Raw genomic sequence first — 22,845 nt, forward strand, 5'->3', positions numbered from 1 at the left:
TCCGCAATGTACTGTCACCATCCCGAACGTTGTTGATCCAGTCACACGGAAAGGACCTTATTAAACCCCATATATTGAATTATCTGCCTTTCGAAGGATCCATTCAATCGCCATATCCGGAGCTGGAATAGTGCATGTGGATTTGCGTATCTGTGGCATCATCGTCTCCCAGTTTGAGTTTTGTCACCCGGCCTAGCTATTTGTGTCTCCCCTCTCCCCATCGTAATGAATGTTGGTAAAGTTAGTCGGGTCCGGAATAATGTCTCTCGGGCTTGCCGTGGCTGAATCTGACGCGCAGGCAGATGACGTTCTGCAACCATCACATCAATGCTTTGTGCAGATGAGCCTCTGTTGCCTTGCATCGTCTCGGCGGTGGTGGGGGAGCTTGGAAGGAGTCGCGTTACCTTGAGGGAATTGTGTGTTTCAGTATGGATATTGCAAGCTGTGGCAGAGAGAGTAAACAGACTTAGGCTAACACAGGGGATGGGCCTGTTCACAGAAGCGGTTCGGTGACTGATGTTTGTCTGCGTCTATGTATTTGTTTGCCAAACAAATGCATTATTAACAAAGCGCCGCATGTGATCCTTGCTGGGTTCTCGACGTTTCTTTGGGTTTATTTTCCCATCCTGCTGCAAACGAGTCGGGTGACTGCCTCGGCTCCCCAATGTCAAAGGTAACAAAGTCGAAGAAAATTTGATTCCGTCAGATTTCAATGAAAAGGTGACTCGTTTATCATCGTCGTCGTGTTCACCCATTCATTGGCAAATACTGAATGCTGCATGTTCCGTTTCAAATCAATGTAGATTTGAAACAGATTCTTTATTCCTTTACAGAAAGTGAAGAAAAATGAATAGCGGTGTGCTAAAAAAAATAAATCACTATCAGCAGTTTTCTTTACTGAGTGAATCATTTATGTAAACATATTGAAGATGTTGCTCTCCGTGAATCATCCATCCATTCATCCATTATCTGAACAGATTTATCTTGACGAGGCTCGCGGGCGTGCTGGAGCGGATCCCAACCGTCTTTGGGCAGTCGGCGGGGTCCACCCTCAACTAGTTGCCAGCCAATCGCAGGGCACACACAGACGAACAATCATTAGCCCTCACAAAGTCTTATCTATAATATCTATATGATACAATTAGCCTGTCAGGAGAAAAGCATCAGCTGGATCAATATGTTGCTCAAAATGGTGTCGCGCTCTATAACGACACAGAAGACAAATGTGAAGGAGGAACTTTGCAGATGTGATGCATCGTACAGGTTATGCCTCCTTAGTCTTCAGACAAAATGCCTCCATTAACCGGCCCATGAAATGAAGCAGGGCTCATTTGGAAGGAAAGCTGCAGAAAATGGCTTTCAAACACGACAGAAGTGGGCCGGGCCACTTCCAACTTGCGATAAAGCCTGACATTGGCAATGCCTTTCCTTTTAACTTGCTGCCACATTAGATATTAGGCCGAGTAGTCCCCCGAGTATCATTGCGTCTCTAAAAGGAAGTGCCTGTAGTTTTGCCGGGGAGTAGCGTGAATAAAAATAATGCTGCGAAAGCCTTATTCACACTCACAATTGCACTTAAGGCAATTCAGCCATTGCGGGGACCGGCAGTGGGAGAAAATGAGTCTAGAGCATCAGACAGCTTTTTCAAAGTTTTTTTTTTTTTTTTTTTGCTTTCCCTCATGCATATCAATATCTTGGGTGGCTCATCTGCAATCAGTCGAAATGCTGAAAATCGCTGAAAAATATGTGGCCATCTCAAGAATCGTTTTTACAACATTCGTAAGACCGGCCAGCCAGTAAGCGTAACATTTCAAAATAATTTGATGAAAAAGGTTGAATCTGTGGCATGTGTTTACAGGATTCTTTTTTTTTTTTTTTTTAAGCAGAGACAGCCATTATGTAATTTTGTCAAAGCACAAAATTGTCATGGTGATCCTCGACTAAGAGTTGAGATTCAATAAGTGTCAACAGCTTGTGCACATTGGCTTTGACCTTTGCTCCCTGAATGCTGGCTGCTTCCAAGTAAATAAATGCCCACTTCGCGTTCATAAAACCCACTTGAATAGCCGTGTCAAGGTCACCGAGCCAATCAACACAAAACAAGAACACAAATTACATGATGCTTTTAACATCAAATATCGCAGAAGTCATACAAAAAATGGAGCTGCTTTCATAAAGAATGTTCCGAAAGAAGCTGAAAATAAGAGTCATCAAATCACTGTGATTATTGCTTGTGTTTAAAAAAAAAAAATAGTAATAATAATCTGGCATCTGGTGTTTCAACTCTGATCAAAGCAACAATCCTTTTCATCAATCGGTTTTTCAGTTCGCAGGCTGGCTGCCGGTTTGATTGCGGGCGCTTCTGTTGGAACCACAAGGACTCGGCCGACGAAACCAATCTTGAATATGTTCCCCCGCGACCCACGGGTGGCGCGACCCACGGATGGCACGACCACCCAAACAAATTTCATGGAAAAACGGTCAAGCGGCGTTCCCGGATAGCAGACTTCAAGCAAAGTGGTGATCAGCCCATTACAAAGTCGGTTCCCTCATCCAATGCGCGATGTTTCCATTGCTTTTGACAAAGAAGAAGAAAAGTGTTTTGTAATGAGGAGAAAGTCAGTCATCTGAGGCATCCTGTGAACATGAAACATTTTGCAAATAGATGACACTTTACCTGCCAACTAGCATCCTCTCGCGAGGCGGCGTAATTAAACGATGCCATGTTTCAAGATGGCTGAGATGAGCGGCGGCGACTGTCAATTCAAGCCGTCTTGATGCTCAGGGGACGCAAATTGCGCTCCTCAAACACTTCAGTCTTTCAGAAGCGTTCGTCGACGCCGTACAAAAGACGCAATGAGCACGCAGGAATGCACCCGCTCGTAGGCATGACATAGAAATGCTCACGCTTGCAACCCGCGTGGGTGTTTATACACTCAAGCCAGCTCACTAATGAGTTAGCGACATCGTTCATGGGAATCTGCAACCACAGACGACATTCGTCTGATCAGTCCATTACATAAATTACATTGCAAAACAGAAGCGCTGCTTTTTATTTTTTTTTAATTTAAATGCGGATTGCGTCCTGCAGCCATACGACACGCACACATGAATGCATCACTCCGCAAAGAGGTCTTTTAACAGACCTCGGACAGACAAGTCATAGTCTTGAAAAATACCTCAAAAGTCTATCGGAGTTCAGTGCCTTTTAATGATATCGACAATTTTGTAACGATCTCTACCCAGCCGACAAAGCGGAATAAACCCCCCATCTGCGCGTCAGTAAAAATGCAGCCTATCCTTAAAGAATGTAGCTTTTATACTTGCCGATAATTTGGATGACTCTGCATTTACTGCAAATGGAAGAAAAAAAAATACAATGCAGGCTGCATATCATAAATCTTAATAATTGCAATGTCCTCTCATTTGTACTCTATTGGGGAGGATAAATCCTGCTGGATGTTAATCCTTCCTGGAAGCTTTAAACAACCCCGTATATGGAGAGCATGAAAAGTAAGTCAACTGATGGTCAGCACCCTCCTCAAACGGGCTTTGTTTTTCACTTTGTGTGTTTAATAGTCCCTATGCCCCAAATGGGCCACATGAAGCCCGCGGCGGCATTGAACCCGGATCTTCCGTGCAATTGGACAAACGAATTTGGAGGGTTCAGGCACAACAACTGGAAATGGCCTCAAATTGCACCTTCAGACTAACATGTCATCCTGCCCGGATGTTTCACTTCTTGAGTTCTAGATTGATTTTTGTGATCCTGTCATGATGAGCAGACTTAGACGTAAAAACATAAATAAATATAGCAAGTAAAAGCTCTCAAAAGGTGTTTGACTTTTTTGAAATAAAACAACAGTAGAACCTTGGAGGAATTGTGATAAGAAGCCACAAATCAATGAACTCACAACCTCTTTGAACATCATGTATCATCAACATTTGTGACAGAGTTGCATTCGAATTTTCATTGATTTGGTGTGGCCCTTGGATGACTGGTAGGAAAAAATTCTACAAACCCGATTGAAGTCAGCTCTTCTAAAATATTGGATTTTAAACTTTAATAAACTCTTGTTTGGCAGATTGCTTTTGGCCATCTCATTGGTGCGGCCTGCACGATCTTTGTTTATGATTGCTCTGCGGTCCCCCCACCCAGACAGTAACAAGGAACAGTATGACTCTTGAGGACAAAAGATGGCAGCAGTTGCTCAAATGTTTTTTTTTTTTTTTTTGTGTGTGGGCCCAGTAAACTGACTTTCTTCACCCAAATGGCCGAGACATTTTGTTTTTGAACTTGTGGAAGAATATTTGCATCTTCATAAAACTGAATATCAATGCTATGAATTGTTAATGAGACACATCCCCGGTTTGTGTGAATAGAAGGACATTTCCTGTGTATGAACAAGTTTGCAACAGGTCAGTGACGTCACATACAGTATAACATGATTTAATTAGGGCAACTGAACATTTTTATTTGGTGATATTCATGGATATATTTAGTGAGTAATTTTTTTTTTTTAAAGCATAAAAGATGGCTTAAGTGTGCACAACCTGACACTCTGTTGAAGCAGCATTTACTTTCATGACAGGATTCGGTCTTTTAGGGGAAGGCCTCTAAACTGTGACGACTTTTTACAAACATTGGTGCAATTCCTTACAAAAGTGCTCCAATATTAAGAATGACGAGGGCATTGCTTCAGCAAAAACCACCTTCGCGCCATCCCACCTATTTGCAATTGTATTTAGGTCCGGGCTCTGACTCTACGACTGCAAAGGTTTCATTTTCTTCAGGTGGAGCCATTCGTTTGTTGCAATCTACCAAAATAGCGTTGTGTATTTGCGGATGTTCTGAAGGCTTTTCAAGCCCCAATTCCAGTTTGAGAAACAACCACAAAACATGCTTCTCTCTGCTCATATCAAATTGGTATTTTAAGAAAGGTGTATCGACTCTTTATATTCAGTGTCATTGGATCTGTTACTCAAAAGAGTATTGTATGTCACTAAAAGTGTATACATCTCATATTGTTGCTCTAATCCGCAATAGGGCATCCACTTGGGATGATATGATGATGACATTTTCACCTCACGGCTCAGAATATCAGTGTTTATTCGCTGACCAAATCCGAGGAATAAAATGGGTTTAAGTGTAATTACGTCTCTAAAAAGGTCACACGCTAATAAGATCAGCAACTAACGAACATTAATGACTTTGTCCTTTTGACCCAAAGGGCTCACATTAAGGAGAGATTAAAAGCTCGCTCGTTATCATCGACTACCACCAACAGACACAATTGTAACTTTGGGCTTGTGTTCAGAATCTCCGACTGGCTGCCTCGACATCAGGAACACGTCTGAGACAAGCATCACATCTGAGCAGGACCACACCAGATCCTTTACATTTATTTAGCCTCATCACTTTACTTCCAGATAAATATTTGGAATATGTTTCACTTGCTTGGGACGAGCTCTCACACGCTTCACATTTTGTGTGGGTGTCTAACGGTTAAGGTGTATGTCGGCTAAAATATTTACCGTGCAGCATGGCAATACCATTTCAATTAACACAAAACTACATGATCATATTTTACTTTTTTTTTTTTACTTTTTTGCTTTTTTAACACCAGTTTCGTGTGTGTGTGTGTGTGTGTGTGTGTGTGTGTGTGTGTGTGTCTTGTGAAGGAGCACTGAGGCTGTTCCCCCTTGATACTTTAAGTCAAGAGCGCACGGAAAAATGCATTTTAATTCCCACTGTAACACCATATGAAATATTTATCTGTTGTGGAATATCGAGCCGGAACGGCAGGCCGTTACACATCATACGAACGATAAAGACTGCAACTCTTTCCTTTGAGTCTTATTTCAGGATCCAAACTTGCGCTACACTTCAGCACCACGGACAGCGACCACAGGCCCCCTTGACAATCTGAGGCTGCCACTAAACTCTCATTTGAATAAAAGATCTGCGCTTTGTCTCTACAATACAATATTGTTTATTAAGCGGGACATATATAGGGCTTCTTCTATTGTTTCCACATGTTACATTTCGTGAGCAACGTCACTGAACATTAAATCAGTCAAGAGTTATATGCGAATTCCGCAATGTAAAACACACTAATGTGAATAATGTACTTTAAAAATTATAGATTAGTTCTTTTTTTTAAATTTTCCCTCCAATAAAAGGGCTCTTCAAGTCAAGCCGTTTCCAGTGGCCTCTTCTTGTCATAAATAGCTCTTCTTCTTGTGGCCAAATTCGGCTTATTTTCACCATCCAAACGAAACACCATTGACAGCACAAACCAAACAAAAAATCCATTCGTGCAAAAGACGGCTTTGGGCGTGAAAGCGCTTCTCTCTCAGCTTGTCCATAATTCCAGAGACTTCACTTGGACGGAAAGCATATATTCTTTAAGGCTATACAAAACTTAAAATGGAGCATAACACACTCGTCGCCTCTTCCATGTCATGTCCTCTCTTCCTTTAATGTTGGCCTTTTTGGCAAAGTTCCCCAAGCCAGCAAAAATTCCAAACACCACGACGACGTCCTGACTGCATACAAGTTGATTGATGTGAATATTTGAATCTCCACGGTTCATACTGGACTAAGATAGTAGACGGATGTGAGGCGGAGGAGGAGCAGGAGGAGGAGGAGGAGGAAGAGGAGGAGGGGATGGGTAGTGGGAGGAGGATGGAAGAGTTTGAGGACATTCAGGAGTTTCATCGACTTCCTTGGCTGACAAGTTCTTTGAGTTTAAAATAAATTTCATGTTGTTGTTTTTTTTTTTGTTATTCTTCTTGTTGTTGTCGTCCTAAGCAGAGTCACATCCAAGGTCAGATTATAGAGGAAAGACCAGAAAGCCTGAGAAGGTGGAGTATTTCCATCCGCCCATGAGGGTACCTCGCTCCAGCTTCAGATAGACGCGGTCCTCTCGCTCCACCATCAGCAGTACTCCATTACTGGCCGCCTCCCTCGTTACGTCCTGGTCCCCTGCAAAGGCTGATATGACTGGGTAATCATTTTGCATCAGGTTTACCTGCGGGGGAGGATAAGAAAAGAGGGCGGGGTGAGATCGTTTTTTCCCCCCTTTCGTGTGACCTTACACTTGTTCTTGCATGCAAAAAAATAAATCACAAACGCTCACCTGAATGGTTTGTCTGTTGTAGACCTTCACCACATGGAAACTGAAACTGTAAATGCCTCTCCTTGGAGCTTGGAAAACACTCGCCTTCAGGTCAAAATGGTTGCCGATGTTCACTAAAACCTGGATACACAGACATTTTGTTATTGCCTGCGCCAACTGCTCCGGGTGTCATTCTGTGCGTCGGACGGGAGTTTGACTTGGTTCCAAATCGGTGCAAATACCGTCCACTCAACAGGACACAGTTTGTAAATATGCCTCAAGCCACTTGCTAATGAGTTGATACTAGCAGTGGGCTCTCCAAAACACATATTGCGAGAGGCTTAGAAAAAAAAGATGAATAATATAACAAATTCATCACCTTGAGGTGACTGCTTTGTGATTTTGCCCGGAATGAATGAAGGGAAATCAATGCTTAAATATTTTATACAAACAAAGCTCATTAAGTCAGACTTAGCCTCTAACAACGCTCAAAAGGGGTGATTTTTTTTTTTTTTGCGGGGGGGGGGGTGACGCACACATCCAACAGCCTTAAGGCGGCTGCTTCTTCCGTATCGGGTTAGATAAAAGTGAAAACCGATAGATAATCAATGAGGTATCACATTAAACTAGTTACAGAGGCATAAATGAAGTAAGTGTACAATCCTACTCGAAGCATAACTTTACACGTAAAAGGGCTGCTTGCAGCTTTCAACAAAACTAAAATAGCTTCCAGTTATTCAAATGTCTCTTTTTCAAGGATGAGGGGACATTATAATCGAAATTATTGAAATGAAATCTCTCATCAAACGCTCCTAGGCCGCGCGTAAAAAATGACATTCGACTTTTAAAATGAAGCGTAAAAGCTTGATTCCAGTTGCGGATGCTAAAATAAAAACATGGTCCCAGCGCCAACAGCGCTACTTTATCGTTCAAAACACAAAGTGAATTACTGAGAACAAGTGTAAAATATAACAAGTCAGATACGACGTAAAAAATCGCTCTAGTCTATGAACCAAAGGGTGAGTTTTACGCACAGCATTCATAAAATCAAAACTACCCCGTTAAACGTACAGCTTCATTTTAGCTGCTTTTTCGTGGTTTGAATGACACGTCCAAGCCAGTTACGCCGGGGGAAAAAAAAAAGATTTGCCTCTTTTTCCAATGCCGTTTTCACCTGGTCAAAGTAGATGGTCATGGAGGTGTTGCTCATCTCTGACGGCTCGTGGTTGGTTCCACGCACGGCTGAAAAAGCCACCTTGGCCCCGGCGGAGCGCACCGAGATGCCGAGAGAGGACGTGACCGCTCCGTCCGAGGAAGGGTTGGAGTCGCACACGACGAGACACTTCCCCTCCAGCACGATGGGCTCCGTGTCGTTCTGGCCGAGGCACAAAGCCACCGTGCACCCCAGGAGGAGGAGGAGGAAGAGGGCCAGTCCCGGGCAGCGCGCTCGCACCATGGTCGCTGATCCTGTGTTCCAAGCCGGCAGCCTCCGTGGAGGTTTCTTAGCACTCGATCACCTGGTGCACACTTTCCTCCCCTTCTCTCCTCCCTCTCTTCCTCTTGCTCGCTCTTAAAACACCCTCTGACTCCGCGTCTCCCCTCCTTCCTGCGCACCTTACTTGGCTGGTTTTCGGGAGGCAGCCTTTGCGGTCACACAAAGGTGGACGCACATCCTGAGAAATAAAACGAAATGTTTGATGTGAGACAAAATCCGAGGCGATCGTTGAATAGTTTTCATCAAGTCGCGAGTCAATTTGAGCGCGTTGTCTGTGCGTAAAATGTCGCTACGATCGATTTGTCGCCTACTTTGCAAACTGGGAAACATGTTTTATAGTGTGCCCAGCCTTTTTTGGGCAATCTAAGCTTTAAGTTGCACTTTTGAAAGGTTTCACGAGCAATTTAAGACCCACCTGCGCACTCCATGTTGCTGGTTCCTCCTCTGCCTCTCACCGACTGAATTGAGCGCTCAGATGTTGGTCCAAAGAAGGGGAGGGAGGAAAAAAAAAGCCAAGGTCTCCGGGCTCTCTTTCAATGGATAACTCACGCCCATTATTAGTTTCAACTCCTTACAAATGCGTCGGAACGAATAAGAACACGCGCGAAGTCAGGGCTTGTTTGTTTTGCTTTCTCACAAGTTGAGGGGGCGCATCCACTTGGACTCTCGGTGTGTGTCATTTATATACTGCTGCTGTCTCGTGTCTGTCTCTGATTAATCCGAAATCAAGGGTGGGGTGCGCGGGATAAGCTTGCCGATGCGCACCACATCCAGAATTCGCGTCCAGTGTCCGCGAACAAGTCGACGTTTCGCTCGCAGTCCGAATAGAGATGCTTTTGCGCCACCCAGTGGTTGCTTTGAGTTCCGCCCAAGTGGGAACCATTTGGTCCATGGCACATTCTCAAACCTCCCTTGACAAAATCCCACTGCTGAATTTTGAACGACGTTCGAAGAGATGAATTTTTTTTCAACCATGTGACAGAGTGTTGTAGAAATGCACTGCATCATCCACAGAGTTATCGTTTGCACTGATTCTGGTATCTTTTTTGTTTAGGTTCCATTTGGTTTTGTTCCCTGATGTGCCCTTTTTGGCTTCACCTGTTCTCGTCATCCGGGTCCCTTGTGTTGAACCAATCAGCTCCCTCAAGCCTTTGTGTCTTGTGCAGGTGTTTCTCGTTGTCTCATCACTTTGCTTGTATTTTAGTTCCCAGGATTCGCTCAGCCTTGGTTGGATCATTGTGAGTGTCTGCCATGTTTCGTTCCTGTCATCGTGTGTTTGCTGCTTTGGTTTCTTGTGATTTTCAGGACTTTGTATGAATATTTGAATTTTCCCGGTGAACTCCTGTTTGTATTTTTGTTCAATACATTTTGGTCAGTCCACCCTGCTCTTCCCCGAATCCCTGCTTTGTGTGATCTGATTACTGAGTAAAACCTGATGTAGAACCCCAATGCAAGTGATGTAGTCAAGGCCTTTTAATGAGCGACCATTTCCCTGTTTCGTTTCCCAGAAGCTCATACAAGACTGTACAGTGCAGCGTAATGTCTGTCCCTTTTCTGTGTTTTGACACTCCATCATTTAGCCACTTGGAAATGTGTGCACATGATCGTTTAGCGCCATGTGCAGATCTTGTTGTGCATGTTTGCGTGTGACAAGAGGAATCAAATGGGATCCGATATGCATGAAACCGCAAGCACGATTATAGGCGCCGAGTATCTCTTTTTTTTTTTTTTATAAGGCCAGAATGCTTGAATATTTATAGATCGGCACATTAGATGAAGACTGATACGTAGACATTTTCTGACACCGATGGGATTTTTATCCATGTGAGGAAGAAAAAAAATATCTATGTATCATTTCAACGATGACGTGTGGTTTGGGGTTTCAATCAAAGCATGGGTGTTTCGTTCATGCTTATGGATTGAGAGCCGGGAGGAAACTCCACTTTTCTCATCAAGGTTTGGAGGAGCATGGATGGTCTTGATATACAAGCCGCACGGTGTCCCGGTGCAAAGCTTCACATGGCTTGCACTGCAGAGAAAAAGGAATTTTCGGCTTAATCACAGTCCTCCTTCCCCCTTTCTCAACCCGATTTGACAAACGTTGCACTGTCAAGAGTCGACTGCCAAACCATGCGGAAGAGTGACATCAGGTATCCACGAGCCACAACTGACCCGAGGCCTTCAAGAAGGACACATAGCAATGGAAAAACATCAAATGTCACGTAGGGGGGACATGCAAGCAAAAAAGGGATGTGGCCTATATGGCATTAACATACCAGGGGCAGCCGTTGCCCTAAAAGAGGGGCCGCACGTCCTTCAGGAAAGCTGATTGGCCAGACTGACGACCACATTACGCTTATTTCCCCTGACAGCTAGCAGTGCCTACTGGCTTCCAGGAACGGGGAGGTCGATGATGTGCCAGCTCTTAAAGCGAGCCATCTGCCTTTTTTTTTTTTTTTGTATGTGTGTATGTGTGAGGAAATGACTCAGCCTACCATGGGTGGTTTGTGTTTCTATCTACACATTTCTTTCATGCAATGAGTCCACATAGGGGTCAGATGTGGCCTGATGACTCATGATTCCCTGTGGTTGTTCGGGACATATTGTCCAGTGTGTGTTAAATGCAATCTGATGCAATCAAAACATCACGCATAAAGAAACATTACATCTACTAAACGGCACATTCACTGTTGGCACGCCCCTCCATATCCATCTGCCTTCCCGTCCATCTGTCAGCTATAAATATCTCCATATAGTAGGTCTATATTCACATGTAGAATTAGCCCAACTTGTCATTTTGGCCTGAAAGAAACCCTTAAGTGGCATGAAGAGTTAGTGTGTCATGGGTCTCTTACATCACTAGGTGTGAGCTCCTTATGACATCAGCGTGACCGCTTCCTCCCAGGGGCTTCAAAATTCCACTTGTGCCACTGTAGAGGTGACAAACTAATTGAGTCAAGCTTCCATACTCATATGATTGTGCGTCAAAATATGTCTTCTACTTGGTTTTTGAACTCGTCTTCATGAATGGCATCACAAGCCTGGCTCATTTAAGATGATTATCGCTGCCTATTAGGCATTCTGCTGAAGGCCACTGATACTGTGGTGGCTCTCAGTGTGACTTGAGTGTATTCAATTCACCCATTCACAACTTGAGTCCACTTTTCCCCTCAAGTATGCTGGCCTGCAATCCATTTCCTGATTAGAGGCTGAATGGATGGACTTATTATCATCGGTTTTGCACGATCTTGACAGCATTTGCCAGCATTTCCCTGTAAACTGAGTCGCAATGTGTAGTTTAGTTTAAAGGAGAGATTATTTTTTATTTTATTTTATTTGATGTTTTTGCTGGTGAAAAAAAGTTGCTTTTAATTGTCAAGATGTAAAACCGTCCCACATCAGTTATCTCCGTACCGACTGTTCTGCAGTCTTTTCCTTGCAAATATTTGCTGTGATTCGCGGAACGGAATTCTTTCAAAGGCACCGCTTGTCGGCCTGTTGTTTTTATTTTTACTTTTTGTGAAAGCTTTTTTTGAAGCTGCAAGTCAATATAGTTTCCGGAAATGTCATTCGGGCAGTGCTAATTAAATGGAAGGTATGATGCATTCACAAAAGTGGAAACTCCGAAATTTCTCACCGGTATCGTTCCAGTTCCGACCTCAAAGCGTTCGAGGCGAATGGGAACAATAAAGATGGATTATTCCGGTAGATTGTTTATTGTTATAAAGCAAACTATCTTCAAAAATCATGGGACTCCCGGTTGAAATGTTTGCAAAAGTGCGCAATTGGAAAGCTGAAAATTCTGATTTCCTACCTTCTACGAATGCAACACTACACTGACGTTGCTACGGCGACAGGACGCCAGTGGGGAGAATGTTGTTTTCTCGGTTTTCTTCACATGTCTAAGTTCATGAAGACTTCGGGTCAAAGTTTTAAAGGCGGTGTCCGACAAATCGTCTCTGCAGCGTGAAACCATTGCTTGCCGTCATAAATGAAGCGCTGCAAAATCGGCGAGAGAAGTGCAAACATGTTAGCATTCAAATCAACGAGGTTCCAACGAGCTCACAAATTCCCCCGAGCATCCCTTGAAAACTTTATAGAAAGGTAACATGCGCGTATTTCTCAAATCATTTTCTCTAATTGAGTCTTCTAAGTTGTTGTGCCAGTATTAACCACTGTTTACTACAAATGCCGAGCTAATGTAGTGTGTTCATTAAAGCCCCACTAGGGAGTAAGTAGTTATGTCACCATGTCAAAGTAAATGTGCTACTGATTGTATTCAGATCACATGAAATTGTATTACCTTTGTGCAGTTCACTTCATCATTACATATAGTCAAGGGGATATGATAAGCCTGCCAGTGGCACGCAAAAGAACAGCAGGAAGAACAGCAAGTGGCATGAAAACATCCCTTTTTTCCTTCGGGTTTTGATGTTCTGGTACTTTTTTTTGGTAGATTGCCATACGACATCCAGAATAAGATCCTCTCCTACCTGGATGCTGGCGCACTCCTCTGCGTCAGCCACGTCAGTAAGACCTTCTATCAACTTGCCAATGATGAGTAGGTATTATCACACACACACACACACTGTGCATGAAAAGGCAACCATGTTACAAATCCACTCTGAAGAGGATTTCAGGATTCAATGCAATCGTAAAAGACGAGCGAGGAAAAAGCAGGGTCTGGGGAACCTTTGCGGAGATAATTAGAATTCAACTCTGCAGCTCCCTTCAGATCATAGTTTTGATGTAGGCTATTTCCATAATATGACATCAGTGTCACGGCTAGTTTAGTGCCAATATCAGTTATAGAGCAGGTTGTTGGTGTTAGTGGAACATTCGGAAATGAAGATGGAGAACCACAACAAATGTCTTGCATACATACTGCATGTGACACTTTTTGGCATTACCATTGATTCATTTCCCTTCTTACCAACACAACCAATGCAGGGTCTTATGGAGGAATATATACAAGCGGCTGCTGAGCAAGAGGCCAATGAACATGGTCGGGGAGATGCTAGAGAAGAGCACATTGGAGGCCGGAGATCAACCTTGGGGTTACTGGAAGCTACGCTACTTCAAAGCTCTTGATGCGTGGAATAAGAGGAAGTGGAAAACACACAACGGAGTCATCAGTCGTCACACAGGGTTGCCCAGTCGCGCAGTTCAGATGCTCCGGTAAGACAAAGACTGCCTATGACAATAAGTGTTCAAACATATGAACTACTGTCATCCCCTCGCCATTTCACGGTTCACATTTTGTGGTCTTACCAGTTTTTATGACTGTTTCTCGTGGCTGCAAAGTGATCAGACTACTTTTTACATCCCTTTGCATGTTATAATGGGAGCCTAAATAGGTAGGACTCCAGTTCATCGTCTGAACCAAACTCTTTTTGTAACGCAGATACAACTTTATTGTCATTGCTTGGTGATGAGGGTCACCTGTTTGGAATTTTCCTTTGTAGAACTATTAACTAGGTGTTAGATTTTCATTCCATTTTAGAGCTTCCATTTAAGCGCTAATAGTGATAGCGAGTTTAAACATGATTACATTGAAGGTGAATTATTGGCAGATTTTGTGCAGAACATTTGACCAGATTACCGAGGGGGCGGGCGGAGTGCTGCTTGGTATGAATACTCAGAGGTACAGTATTTCGGCATCCGTGATCGGGGGTTGGGCTCCTTCACCGCCTCCCCGCTAACTCTCTGCTGGGTTGGCGCAACCTTTGATTAGAGACTGTAAAGTGCTCCATTTTGACTTCCATGCCGGTTGCTGTGGTACAAAGGGGGAAATGGAAATAAGTGTTTTCCTTGTGGAGGCTGTCTGAATTGTTGAAATAAATGACTTACCCGCGCCCCCTCCCGACCTCTCATCTGGAACACATACAGTAGTTTCTCTCGCTTCCTTCCCCACCAAGTCAGACACTCCCCCTCGGGGTTTATCTGTTTGAGACACTCCGGAGCGTGCGATTTACCTTCCTAATAAGCATTTCAGAAGACATCACACATACAGACAATGGCAGGCCAAATCCCCATCGTCATCTCGGTCCTCACAGGTTGCTCCAGTTTTTGCCTTTGTTTCTCCCTCAGCGAGGCACAAGCTAAAGCACAATAGGAACAGTCCCTGAGCCTCACTTTAGACTGAAACAGACAAAGAAATTCATCAGAGCTGGTGATTTTTTTTTTAAATGTCATTATTGGATTTTATTCCACTCGTAATTTCACCGAAGTTCCTTGACTGCCGATAAAGCAAACAGAATAGCCATTAACACATTTCCATCTCTGTCCGGAATCACCCAAACCTGCTGCACATCCTTTCTATCTCTATCTCTTTGTCTGGCCAACCTGCAAAGATGTTTCTCCCCTTCTTTACGGTCCAACTTGGCATACTGTACATGTCAACACATGCTTCTTTTTCGCCTTTGCCACTTCTGCATTTGCTCTGCATCGCATCCTCTTGTGTTTCTTGTCTCCTTTACTGATTTCTGTCAATGCCTCACTCCTTCTTAGTTCAGTGCCAGCCATTTTCAGACCCTTTTTTTTTTTTACTCTAACATTTGGAAGATATATATAAGTGAGCAAGCCTGCAATGTAGTGTGCAAATGTTTACGTGTATGTGTGTGCAATGAACAAAAGGAAAAGAAACAAGAATTGCATCCGCCATGTATGTCCTGTCAATCCGTCCAAAGGGAGACAAGACTTAAAAAAAAAAAACTGGACACTGCACATAATGCAGATTTAGCCTAATGCTCTAAATGAAAGTTGTGCCATCCTAGAAACGTCACCTGGGAGCTGACCGTCACGGACAAATCCAAAAATGAAGTCACATACGATCTCAGCTGGCTCCGGTTCTTTGAGACCTCTGCGGTGCTGTGCTGGAATGGAACCCTCTGGCCTGACTTCCATCAGATTTCCACCATTCAGCTCCACGGCGTCAGCAGAGTAGCCCTCAGCTGCCCCGGACTCAAGGCGTAAGGCAGTCCGCATCCATTTGAATCCAACTGCCACTCCGGCGCATCTGCTCTTCACTATGAAATTGATTGTCGTCTTCTTGCTCTGACAGACCTGGCTGGAGGTCGCTCATGGATGTGGTGGACATGCAGAGTGTGACCAAAAGCATGCAGGACTATGGCCAGGACCAACTAGTTGAATTGAAGCTATTAAAGCCCGACGTTGTCATGGGGCTTTGGAGGGTATTTGTTTTTTTTTTTTAATCTCTATAAAACGGATGCGGTTCCTCACAAAGCACTCAACCCAAATGTGTCATTTGTGCTTAATTGAGAATTGTATTTTATTTAGACACGGTTTCATGAAAGGTGGCAAAGAAAATAGAACAAAATGACCAAAGGGAAAAAAAAAAGCATCCGACACGGTTGGGGAATGTTGGGATAAACATGGAGAAAAAAAAAGGATCCAAAACAATCGCAACAACAAGCTCTGAAGGATTTGAGCGGTTTGATTGACAACTGTGACTGCTTAGACAGAGACAAGTAACATCAGCCTATTTGTCCTTCTTCCATCCGAGCTTCTTGCTCTGACATCACATCATGCCTGCATGTTTTCACAGAAAGGATCGGTTGGAAAATATGGCCCCTTTCTCCAAGGTTTCTGCAAAATTAGGTTTAGCTACCAACCAAAATGCAATTCTGCAGTCACATAAGCTTCGGCATGTGGTGTGGCAAATCAAACACGAACAGTGAAAATTGTTTTCAATGTAACAACTTTACCGAAACTCTCTTTCCCCCCTGCACCCTCCCTCCCCCTTTCACTTGCCTTTAACACCCTCCGAAGCTGGGCAGTTACAGGGTTGCCTTCGTTCTCCCCACATTATTCTGTGTCAGTACCTTTCACACAGAACAGCAACACAGAAAAAAGCCTCGGTCAGACAGCTTTGACGAGCGGTGTAAAAGTTTTAGAACAGAATCGGATAACTCCTGAAAGGTGCAAACTAGGATAATTGTGTGTTGCACAGTGATGAAAACTAACACGTGCATTTGACTGAGCCAAGTGGGAGTGATCGTTTTAAGTGAAGAAGGAATCTGCATGTAAAACGTTGGAAGTATTCTTCAACCCTCGAAAGAGAAGTCAACGAAACGATGCTGATTTGAGTCTTCTGTTCACAGGACCAGCGCAGTGTTGCCTTCGTCACGTTCACCCTCCACTTGTACATGCTGCTGGAGAGAAGTACCCAGGGATCTTCTCTTAGGTGGGCTAACACCTCTTTTTTATTTTCTCTCATTTGTCCTCATCAGCTTGGCCCAAGTTTGGTCAATCTGGCATTTTCCTCTTTCTGTCAAGACGAAATATTGACTTCAAAGCGCCTTACATGGCTACAAACGGTTCCGGCTGTATTACAATGAAGCGTAAGCCACCATCGTTTAAAAAAAAAAAAAATGGAGTGACCTTTAATTTCAACACAAGCGTTGTAATCATAAAATGAAATAGTTCAGTCGTCTTGTCATTCTTTCCAGCAGCATATCTGACAACTGCTCTTACGTGTGCACATAGCTCCCTCTACTGGCCTTCCGTGAGAACACGTTTAAGATGTATCATTTTCTTTTCTGTAGTCCCTACGTCGAGCGTGTGCTCGAAGCCCCATTTGATGACATCGATCCTGATTATGGTCTCCACGGATACCAGCTACACATAGTTCTCCACAGCACTGAATGCGAGATCATGTCTGCAAGTTTCTCTCAGTTATTCTGCCGAAGAGGTGATTTAAAAAAAATTTTTTCATGTTATAGGATACGCATAATACAACTTGAGGTGTGACATTTGCAAACTAACATAAGACCAAATAAACTCTGCAACAAAAATAAATAATCATCATCTGTTGGCTGTGAACATCCAGTATCATGGTGTCTTTCAGATCAGATCTGCGATGGCCATATCCAACTTCCTGCCATTAACGACAGCTGCTTTTCAAAGCACGCACCTTTATCAGGAAATGTCACTCTGCCCTGGAGGTGCGAGGCCTTGCGAGGCGAAGTCAAGGTGCCGCTTTGTCACTTTGCTGTCTCACTTATTCTGGAGCCACTCACTCACTAATTGGCAGAAAGTTCCGAGACAACCAAATGGAGATTTTAATCAGATGAAAACAAAGAATTGTGTGCCAAAGATAAACTTTATTTTGTTCACATTTACTGATCATTTATTGGCATCCAACCAGTTTTTCTGTGTTTTCAATTCAATTTCAGCTGTATTTAGAAGCTATTCAAGGTTTTCACAAGCGCAGACAACTATCATTGACAAATAAAACATGTTTGAACATTCTAGAAAGGATGCATATATTGTTAATATGTAATATGAATAACTTACCTAAAATAGCTTGGATTACACATTGATCATCCATGTCACTTTCCATCAATTTACTGTATGTGCCAACCCTCCTATACTACTCGTCTATTGCCGTTTTTTTTTCTTTCTTGTATACGATGATCAAGTGAAATGTGAACGTTTTTAAGGCTGGAGACGTTGTAAACGGGGTACGTTGAAAAGAGGTTCGACGGTCTTTCAGTCACATTTCAATCAAATGTTATGAGGCTTCTCCAAATCACTCATTGAAAACCGTCCCCAAGAAATTCATAAGTGGGTCCTCCCCGCGAAGGCTCGCGTGCTCCTAAAAGTGAATTTGTACAATTCGCCCACAGTCACATTTTAACACACGTCTTCTCTTCCTCAGAATCGCTGTATCATGAGCCTCACTCTTCTCGATGAGTTCAACAGACCCTTTTGGTGCGTGAGCTCACCAGTTGCCCTGAAGCACCCGGAGATGCCGTTGTCGCTTTTCCATGCCGCGGAACACTTCCTCATCCACTATCAGGACGCTGAAGGGCAAGTCGTGATGAAATTTGTGCAGATGGAGGAGCAGAAGCAAATTTTCCTCGTCGGCTTAGTAGTTTACGTGACAACCTGCAAAGTCAACAAGTACTTCAGAAAAGAATACTAGGCAGAGAAAGCTGTTCTGATTCTACTAACCGTGCTTAGTATAAGGCTAACCATGGTGATATCTGCAGTTTTGAGAGCCATGCAAAAGCATTGCACATACACACACACACATACAGCCACCATTCATCACTCAGGAAGCGGACCTCTTTGAACACCGCCTCGATTTGACCCACTTGTATTATGTCATCATCTCTCCATCATGAGGCCACCTTCAATACCACACCCATTAGTGATGCTCGCCGTCACTTTGGCTGGGCTTTTTCATATCTAACTAGCCATAAATGTCCAAAGCAAATGAAATGATGTATTGTATTTCTGGCATGCCTGCATTTTAACATGAGGACATTTCCTCGGAAAGCCGCCAAATGACTTGAAAGTGGCTGTGTCGTCGTATTTTAAGGATATCATGAGGACATTGACTTTGTAGTCGCTTTCAGATGTGGCAGCCGTTTTGAGTATGCCGTCGCAATGTTTGTTGCCTCATATGATTTTGTTTCTCTATGAATCGATTGTCCATCACAGTAAAAAAACAAAACAAACTAACAGAATAGTATGCATATCGAATTGGTTGAAGCAGTTTATTAAGCAGTATAGAAAATGGATGGCCCGATTTTCTTTTCCTCCTAGCTCATAATTTTAATTGGAATCTCATTGGCAATGTGGTTTACTTCTGAGGAGCGATCCTGGAGGAAGAGGAAGAAAATGACCACACGAGGGCAGTAAAGCACTTTGTGGCTGTCACCTTTTGGTTTGAGCAAAAAAGCAACAGCAAATTTAGTTTTTTGTTTTAAATTTTTTTATCCAAAGACAATTCCAACACTCTTTACAAAAGAATAAAAATGAACAGGTCAGAAGGTCAAGGTGACAGTCATTAAGAACATTGTTCTTCACATCATCGATTATTCTTAAAAAAAAAAATAAAAATCTTGTCAACAGAACATGTATGTTAATATTAATCGTCCCTGAGATGGGTCAAGAATTGGCAGCAACAATGATGCCCACGCATTGCTATTTTTTTTTCCCTACAAAGTCATTGTCAGCTTTTGAAACGACAAAAGAGGTCAGCTTCCCAGACTGTTGGACAAAGATATCTTCATATTTGTATCTACTTAACACTATTTCCGCACATACCATACTTAATAAACATGAATCTTATCTTACATCTTATTTTGGAGAAATCGGCTCGTGTTCGGATAATGAACCAATGCTTCTGGTGGTGTCAAAAACCGGTCATGTGCTCCTGAAGTTGCTTTGTTTGCCACATTGCAAAATGATACGGTCAACTGGCAAGGCGTGTGGCTCCAATGTCTGCAAAATGTTTCGACGGTTGATCCATGTGGCTCGACCTTCATTGGAAGACAAAGGACTTTTTTCTGATTGGCGTACATATTCTCATGCATGTCCTCCTCCGCTGACGTTAGATCAACCTTGTGAATCGGAACACGTCTCATCTGATAATTTGAGCGAACACTTAAGAGGACAGCATTCATCAACGTCAACGGGCTTTTTGCCGGTTGTGCATTTCTTTCTACGTATGCCCAATCCCCGTATCACCGTTCCTGTGTGTCCAGCAGAACCCTGTGCGGCCTTCGCCACCTCAGCAGTGCACAGTCTTCTCTGTCAAGGTTCTAAGGCACCGCAAGGAGGCGGCCAACTACCAAGCGCGCACTTAAAACGGAAGACAACAAACAGCAAACAGGCCTTGGCCATAGTTTGCTTTCACTATGAGGTCTCTGAACTGGATCGATTCCCCTCAGCCAGCTTCCCAGAAAATGACACAACCAAACACACAGCCAGCTTCCCAGAAAATGACACAACCAAACACAGGTTAGGAAAGTGACATTTTGCAGGGACAACACAAAAGGGAACAGGAACGATTACATTTTACAAATGTTACGTACGCTTTGTTGGCCTAGACCGAAGTCCCCATGAGTTGAAATCATGGTACAATACTGGTGTTTGTTTTGTTTTCCTTTTTAATAGACTATGCACCTGGGATGTGCAATTTCCTCTTTGCTCTCATATATCTATCTATCTATCTATCTATATATATATATATATATATATATATATATATATCTGAATTGTGTTCCAGTACTTGAACCATGCACTGTCAGTCCAATTAAAAGTCCCATTTTAACTGAAATATGCCAACATTCGCTCCCAGACGTGAGGAAATGGGTCATGGTCTTATAAAACTAAAGTTGACCTCATTGATAATTTGCAAATCTATGTTTGGCAAACACACAACATTGCTCATCCGCAACCATACTTCTAGTGAAGCATGCTGGTGGTTTAGTTCGCATTTTTCGAAATGACGTCTCTTTGTCTCGTGGCATTTGAGCAGAGGTGCGCTGGCTTTTTTTTTTTTTATAACCTCTGTAAATAGGGAGCCTCCCCCTTGAGATTATGATCAGTCGCTGGAAATGTTCTACTCGTTTCTGAGAGAACTCGAGATCGTGCCCCTATAAAACCAGAGAGACAAAGTTGGTTGTGTTTCCACGACCACTCATCAACTCTCAGTGTCTGTCCTTTACGATGTAAGCCTTCCGTACGGCACCACAAAACGTCAGCCTGTGTACACACGGGTCGTTTGAAACCAATTTCAGATGTGTCAGAGGAAGTGATGCCGCACGCCTCTTTGTGACAGTTTGAGTAGAGCGGCCTCGTCTCAAAATCACCTTTGGTTACTGAGGAGAGACTATCGCTTCTATTTGAAATGCTGTTTCGCAACCGTCAAGGCAGTCGTGCATTATTATTCTTGCTATTGTCATTAGTAGCAAGCTAAAGCACAATGACTGTAACCAGTTAGGCCGATGACTTTAGTTTTTCCTCTGCATGATGAAAGATTTTTTATTTTGTGTGAGATTGTTTTAAATTGGTGTGAATGAAAATGATCATGCCTGTTTTCCAGCCAGAACCTGTGAGAGGTCCAGAAACCTCTTGTCCAAATAAGTGTATATTTTAATTTGAAAAATAGTTCTTCGCCTCACATTGGTCTCTCCTCCAATCAAATGAGACTAGTCGATTTCTGCGTTTCAAGATCATTCGGATCAATTTTGGAAATGTACGGTAATTGGAGCCTGACATCACCTCCAAATCCCAGGTGGCGGCTACGCTATCTGCACAAAAACTATTCGGCGCACATAAAAGAAGAAGGTCTGAAGACGAGTGTAAAATCTAAAAAGGTTGCGGTAATATATGCAGGCCTTCTGCTCTGTTGCATTAAAATCCATTCCTCGCTGGGTGCCCATTATAATGTGTCTCGTGAAAGCGTTCGCTTGCAGAGTGTTCCCGCAGAGCATAATATCACGGAGGAGCTGTGTTCTGATGACAGAAAGTGCCCCCCCTTCCCCCAACCCCCATAGGGGCTCGTTCAGTGTATTCCTGAATAATTACCTGAAAGTGATCAAAGAAAATCAATGGATTGCAGTCACTCCCGAGAGCTCCAAGCAAAGCCTTGGATTGTCACACTATGTACCAATCCGTCCAGCTCTCTTGAACGAAAACTCGACATTTCCATACGTTCTAAAAAGTTCACAATTCATCAAATCCGTGGCGGCACGCAAAACCGCCTTAGTATCCCGATTTTCGTACGAACGCACGGCTCCATGCGTGTTGATGTCGACTCTTGTCTGCCATCGTATTCAATCATCTTAAACCTCCCGCAGATTATTGAGTTACGTCACTTGTCACCCGAATGTCATCACGCCTTTGAGAGATGATTTGGTGAGTGTTCAATGTCACAGCAAGAGCTGTCTTTTGTTTTTGGAGAAGGGCACACGATGTTCAAAGAGGCTCACAAAGATGCATCATTTGAAGTTCTCCCATGTTCCTTGTATCAAATTTCAGCTGGGATAACCGGTCCATGTCACACCAAGGAACCACAGGGATGGTGGGGGGGACCCAAAGATACTATTGGGACTCCAGTTGTCATGTTGACTTCATTTGTCTCATTGCTCATCGACGATTGGTTCTTCGTACAGAGAAATGAGGGAATGGCGCGGCGAGCAGAGGTTTTGACATGAAATGATTAACAGCAGCCAGAACATGTCTCGTGGGATTTGTTTCTAAGTTTGATCTTATAAGTCTTAACAAGGGAAGGCAGCCAGCGCAGATCACGGGAGCTCATCAAAAGATTTACGCTGCGTTGCCACAAAAATGCAGGCACCTCTAAAACAGGAGCGTATAAAGGCTTGGTTAAAAGGTGCGCTTGCGGAAATGAAGTTGATGCGCAAAGGTACATGGGATGCAAAGGAACGCAGAGGCAGTGCAGCCTCC

The 22,845-nt window shown here is 43.4% G+C and overlaps 2 protein-coding genes across 2 annotated transcripts; one reads left to right on the plus strand and one right to left on the minus strand.

Annotated features, from left to right (window-relative positions):
* Positions 1-5,969: 5,969 nt before the first annotated feature.
* Positions 5,970-9,407, minus strand: cbln2b (cerebellin 2b precursor). The gene is made up of 4 exons (XM_019863063.1): positions 9,032-9,407; positions 8,296-8,794; positions 7,143-7,262; positions 5,970-7,034 (listed from the first exon to the last, which is right to left on the minus strand). The coding sequence occupies exons 2-4, from the start codon at positions 8,575-8,577 to the stop codon at positions 6,837-6,839; spliced, it is 600 nt and encodes a 199-aa protein (XP_019718622.1). The 5' UTR covers positions 8,578-8,794; positions 9,032-9,407; the 3' UTR covers positions 5,970-6,836.
* A 3,020-nt stretch (positions 9,408-12,427) lies between these two features.
* On the plus strand, positions 12,428-19,395 carry fbxo15 (F-box protein 15). The gene is made up of 9 exons (XM_019863078.1): positions 12,428-12,720; positions 13,073-13,177; positions 13,567-13,794; positions 15,393-15,587; positions 15,680-15,809; positions 16,740-16,822; positions 17,184-17,329; positions 17,486-17,610; positions 18,299-19,395. The coding sequence occupies exons 1-9, from the start codon at positions 12,608-12,610 to the stop codon at positions 18,563-18,565; spliced, it is 1,392 nt and encodes a 463-aa protein (XP_019718637.1). The 5' UTR covers positions 12,428-12,607; the 3' UTR covers positions 18,566-19,395.
* Positions 19,396-22,845: the final 3,450 nt, after the last annotated feature.

This window comes from Hippocampus comes, unplaced genomic scaffold, assembly GCF_001891065.2.
Source record: "Hippocampus comes isolate QL1 unplaced genomic scaffold, H_comes_QL1_v1.1 scaffold360, whole genome shotgun sequence".
NCBI classification, from domain to species: Eukaryota; Metazoa; Chordata; class Actinopteri; order Syngnathiformes; family Syngnathidae; genus Hippocampus; species Hippocampus comes.

Excerpts from the sequence above, each read along its gene's own strand:
- cbln2b (XM_019863063.1), bottom strand. The coding sequence starts at position 8,577 with ATGGTGCGAGCGCGCTGCCCGGGACTGGCCCTCTTCCTCCTCCTCCTC. Across the intron at positions 7,263-8,295 it reads TGACCATCTACTTTGACCAG|GTTTTAGTGAACATCGGCAA; the intron begins GTGAAAACGGCA and ends CTGTGTATCCAG. Across the intron at positions 7,035-7,142 it reads ACAACAGACAAACCATTCAG|GTAAACCTGATGCAAAATGA; the intron begins GTGAGCGTTTGT and ends CCTCCCCCGCAG.
- fbxo15 (XM_019863078.1), top strand. The coding sequence starts at position 12,608 with ATGAAGCGCTGCAAAATCGGCGAGAGAAGTGCAAACATGTTAGCATTC. Across the intron at positions 13,178-13,566 it reads TATCAACTTGCCAATGATGA|GGTCTTATGGAGGAATATAT; the intron begins GTAGGTATTATC and ends CAACCAATGCAG. Across the intron at positions 17,330-17,485 it reads TCAGTTATTCTGCCGAAGAG|ATCAGATCTGCGATGGCCAT; the intron begins GTGATTTAAAAA and ends GGTGTCTTTCAG.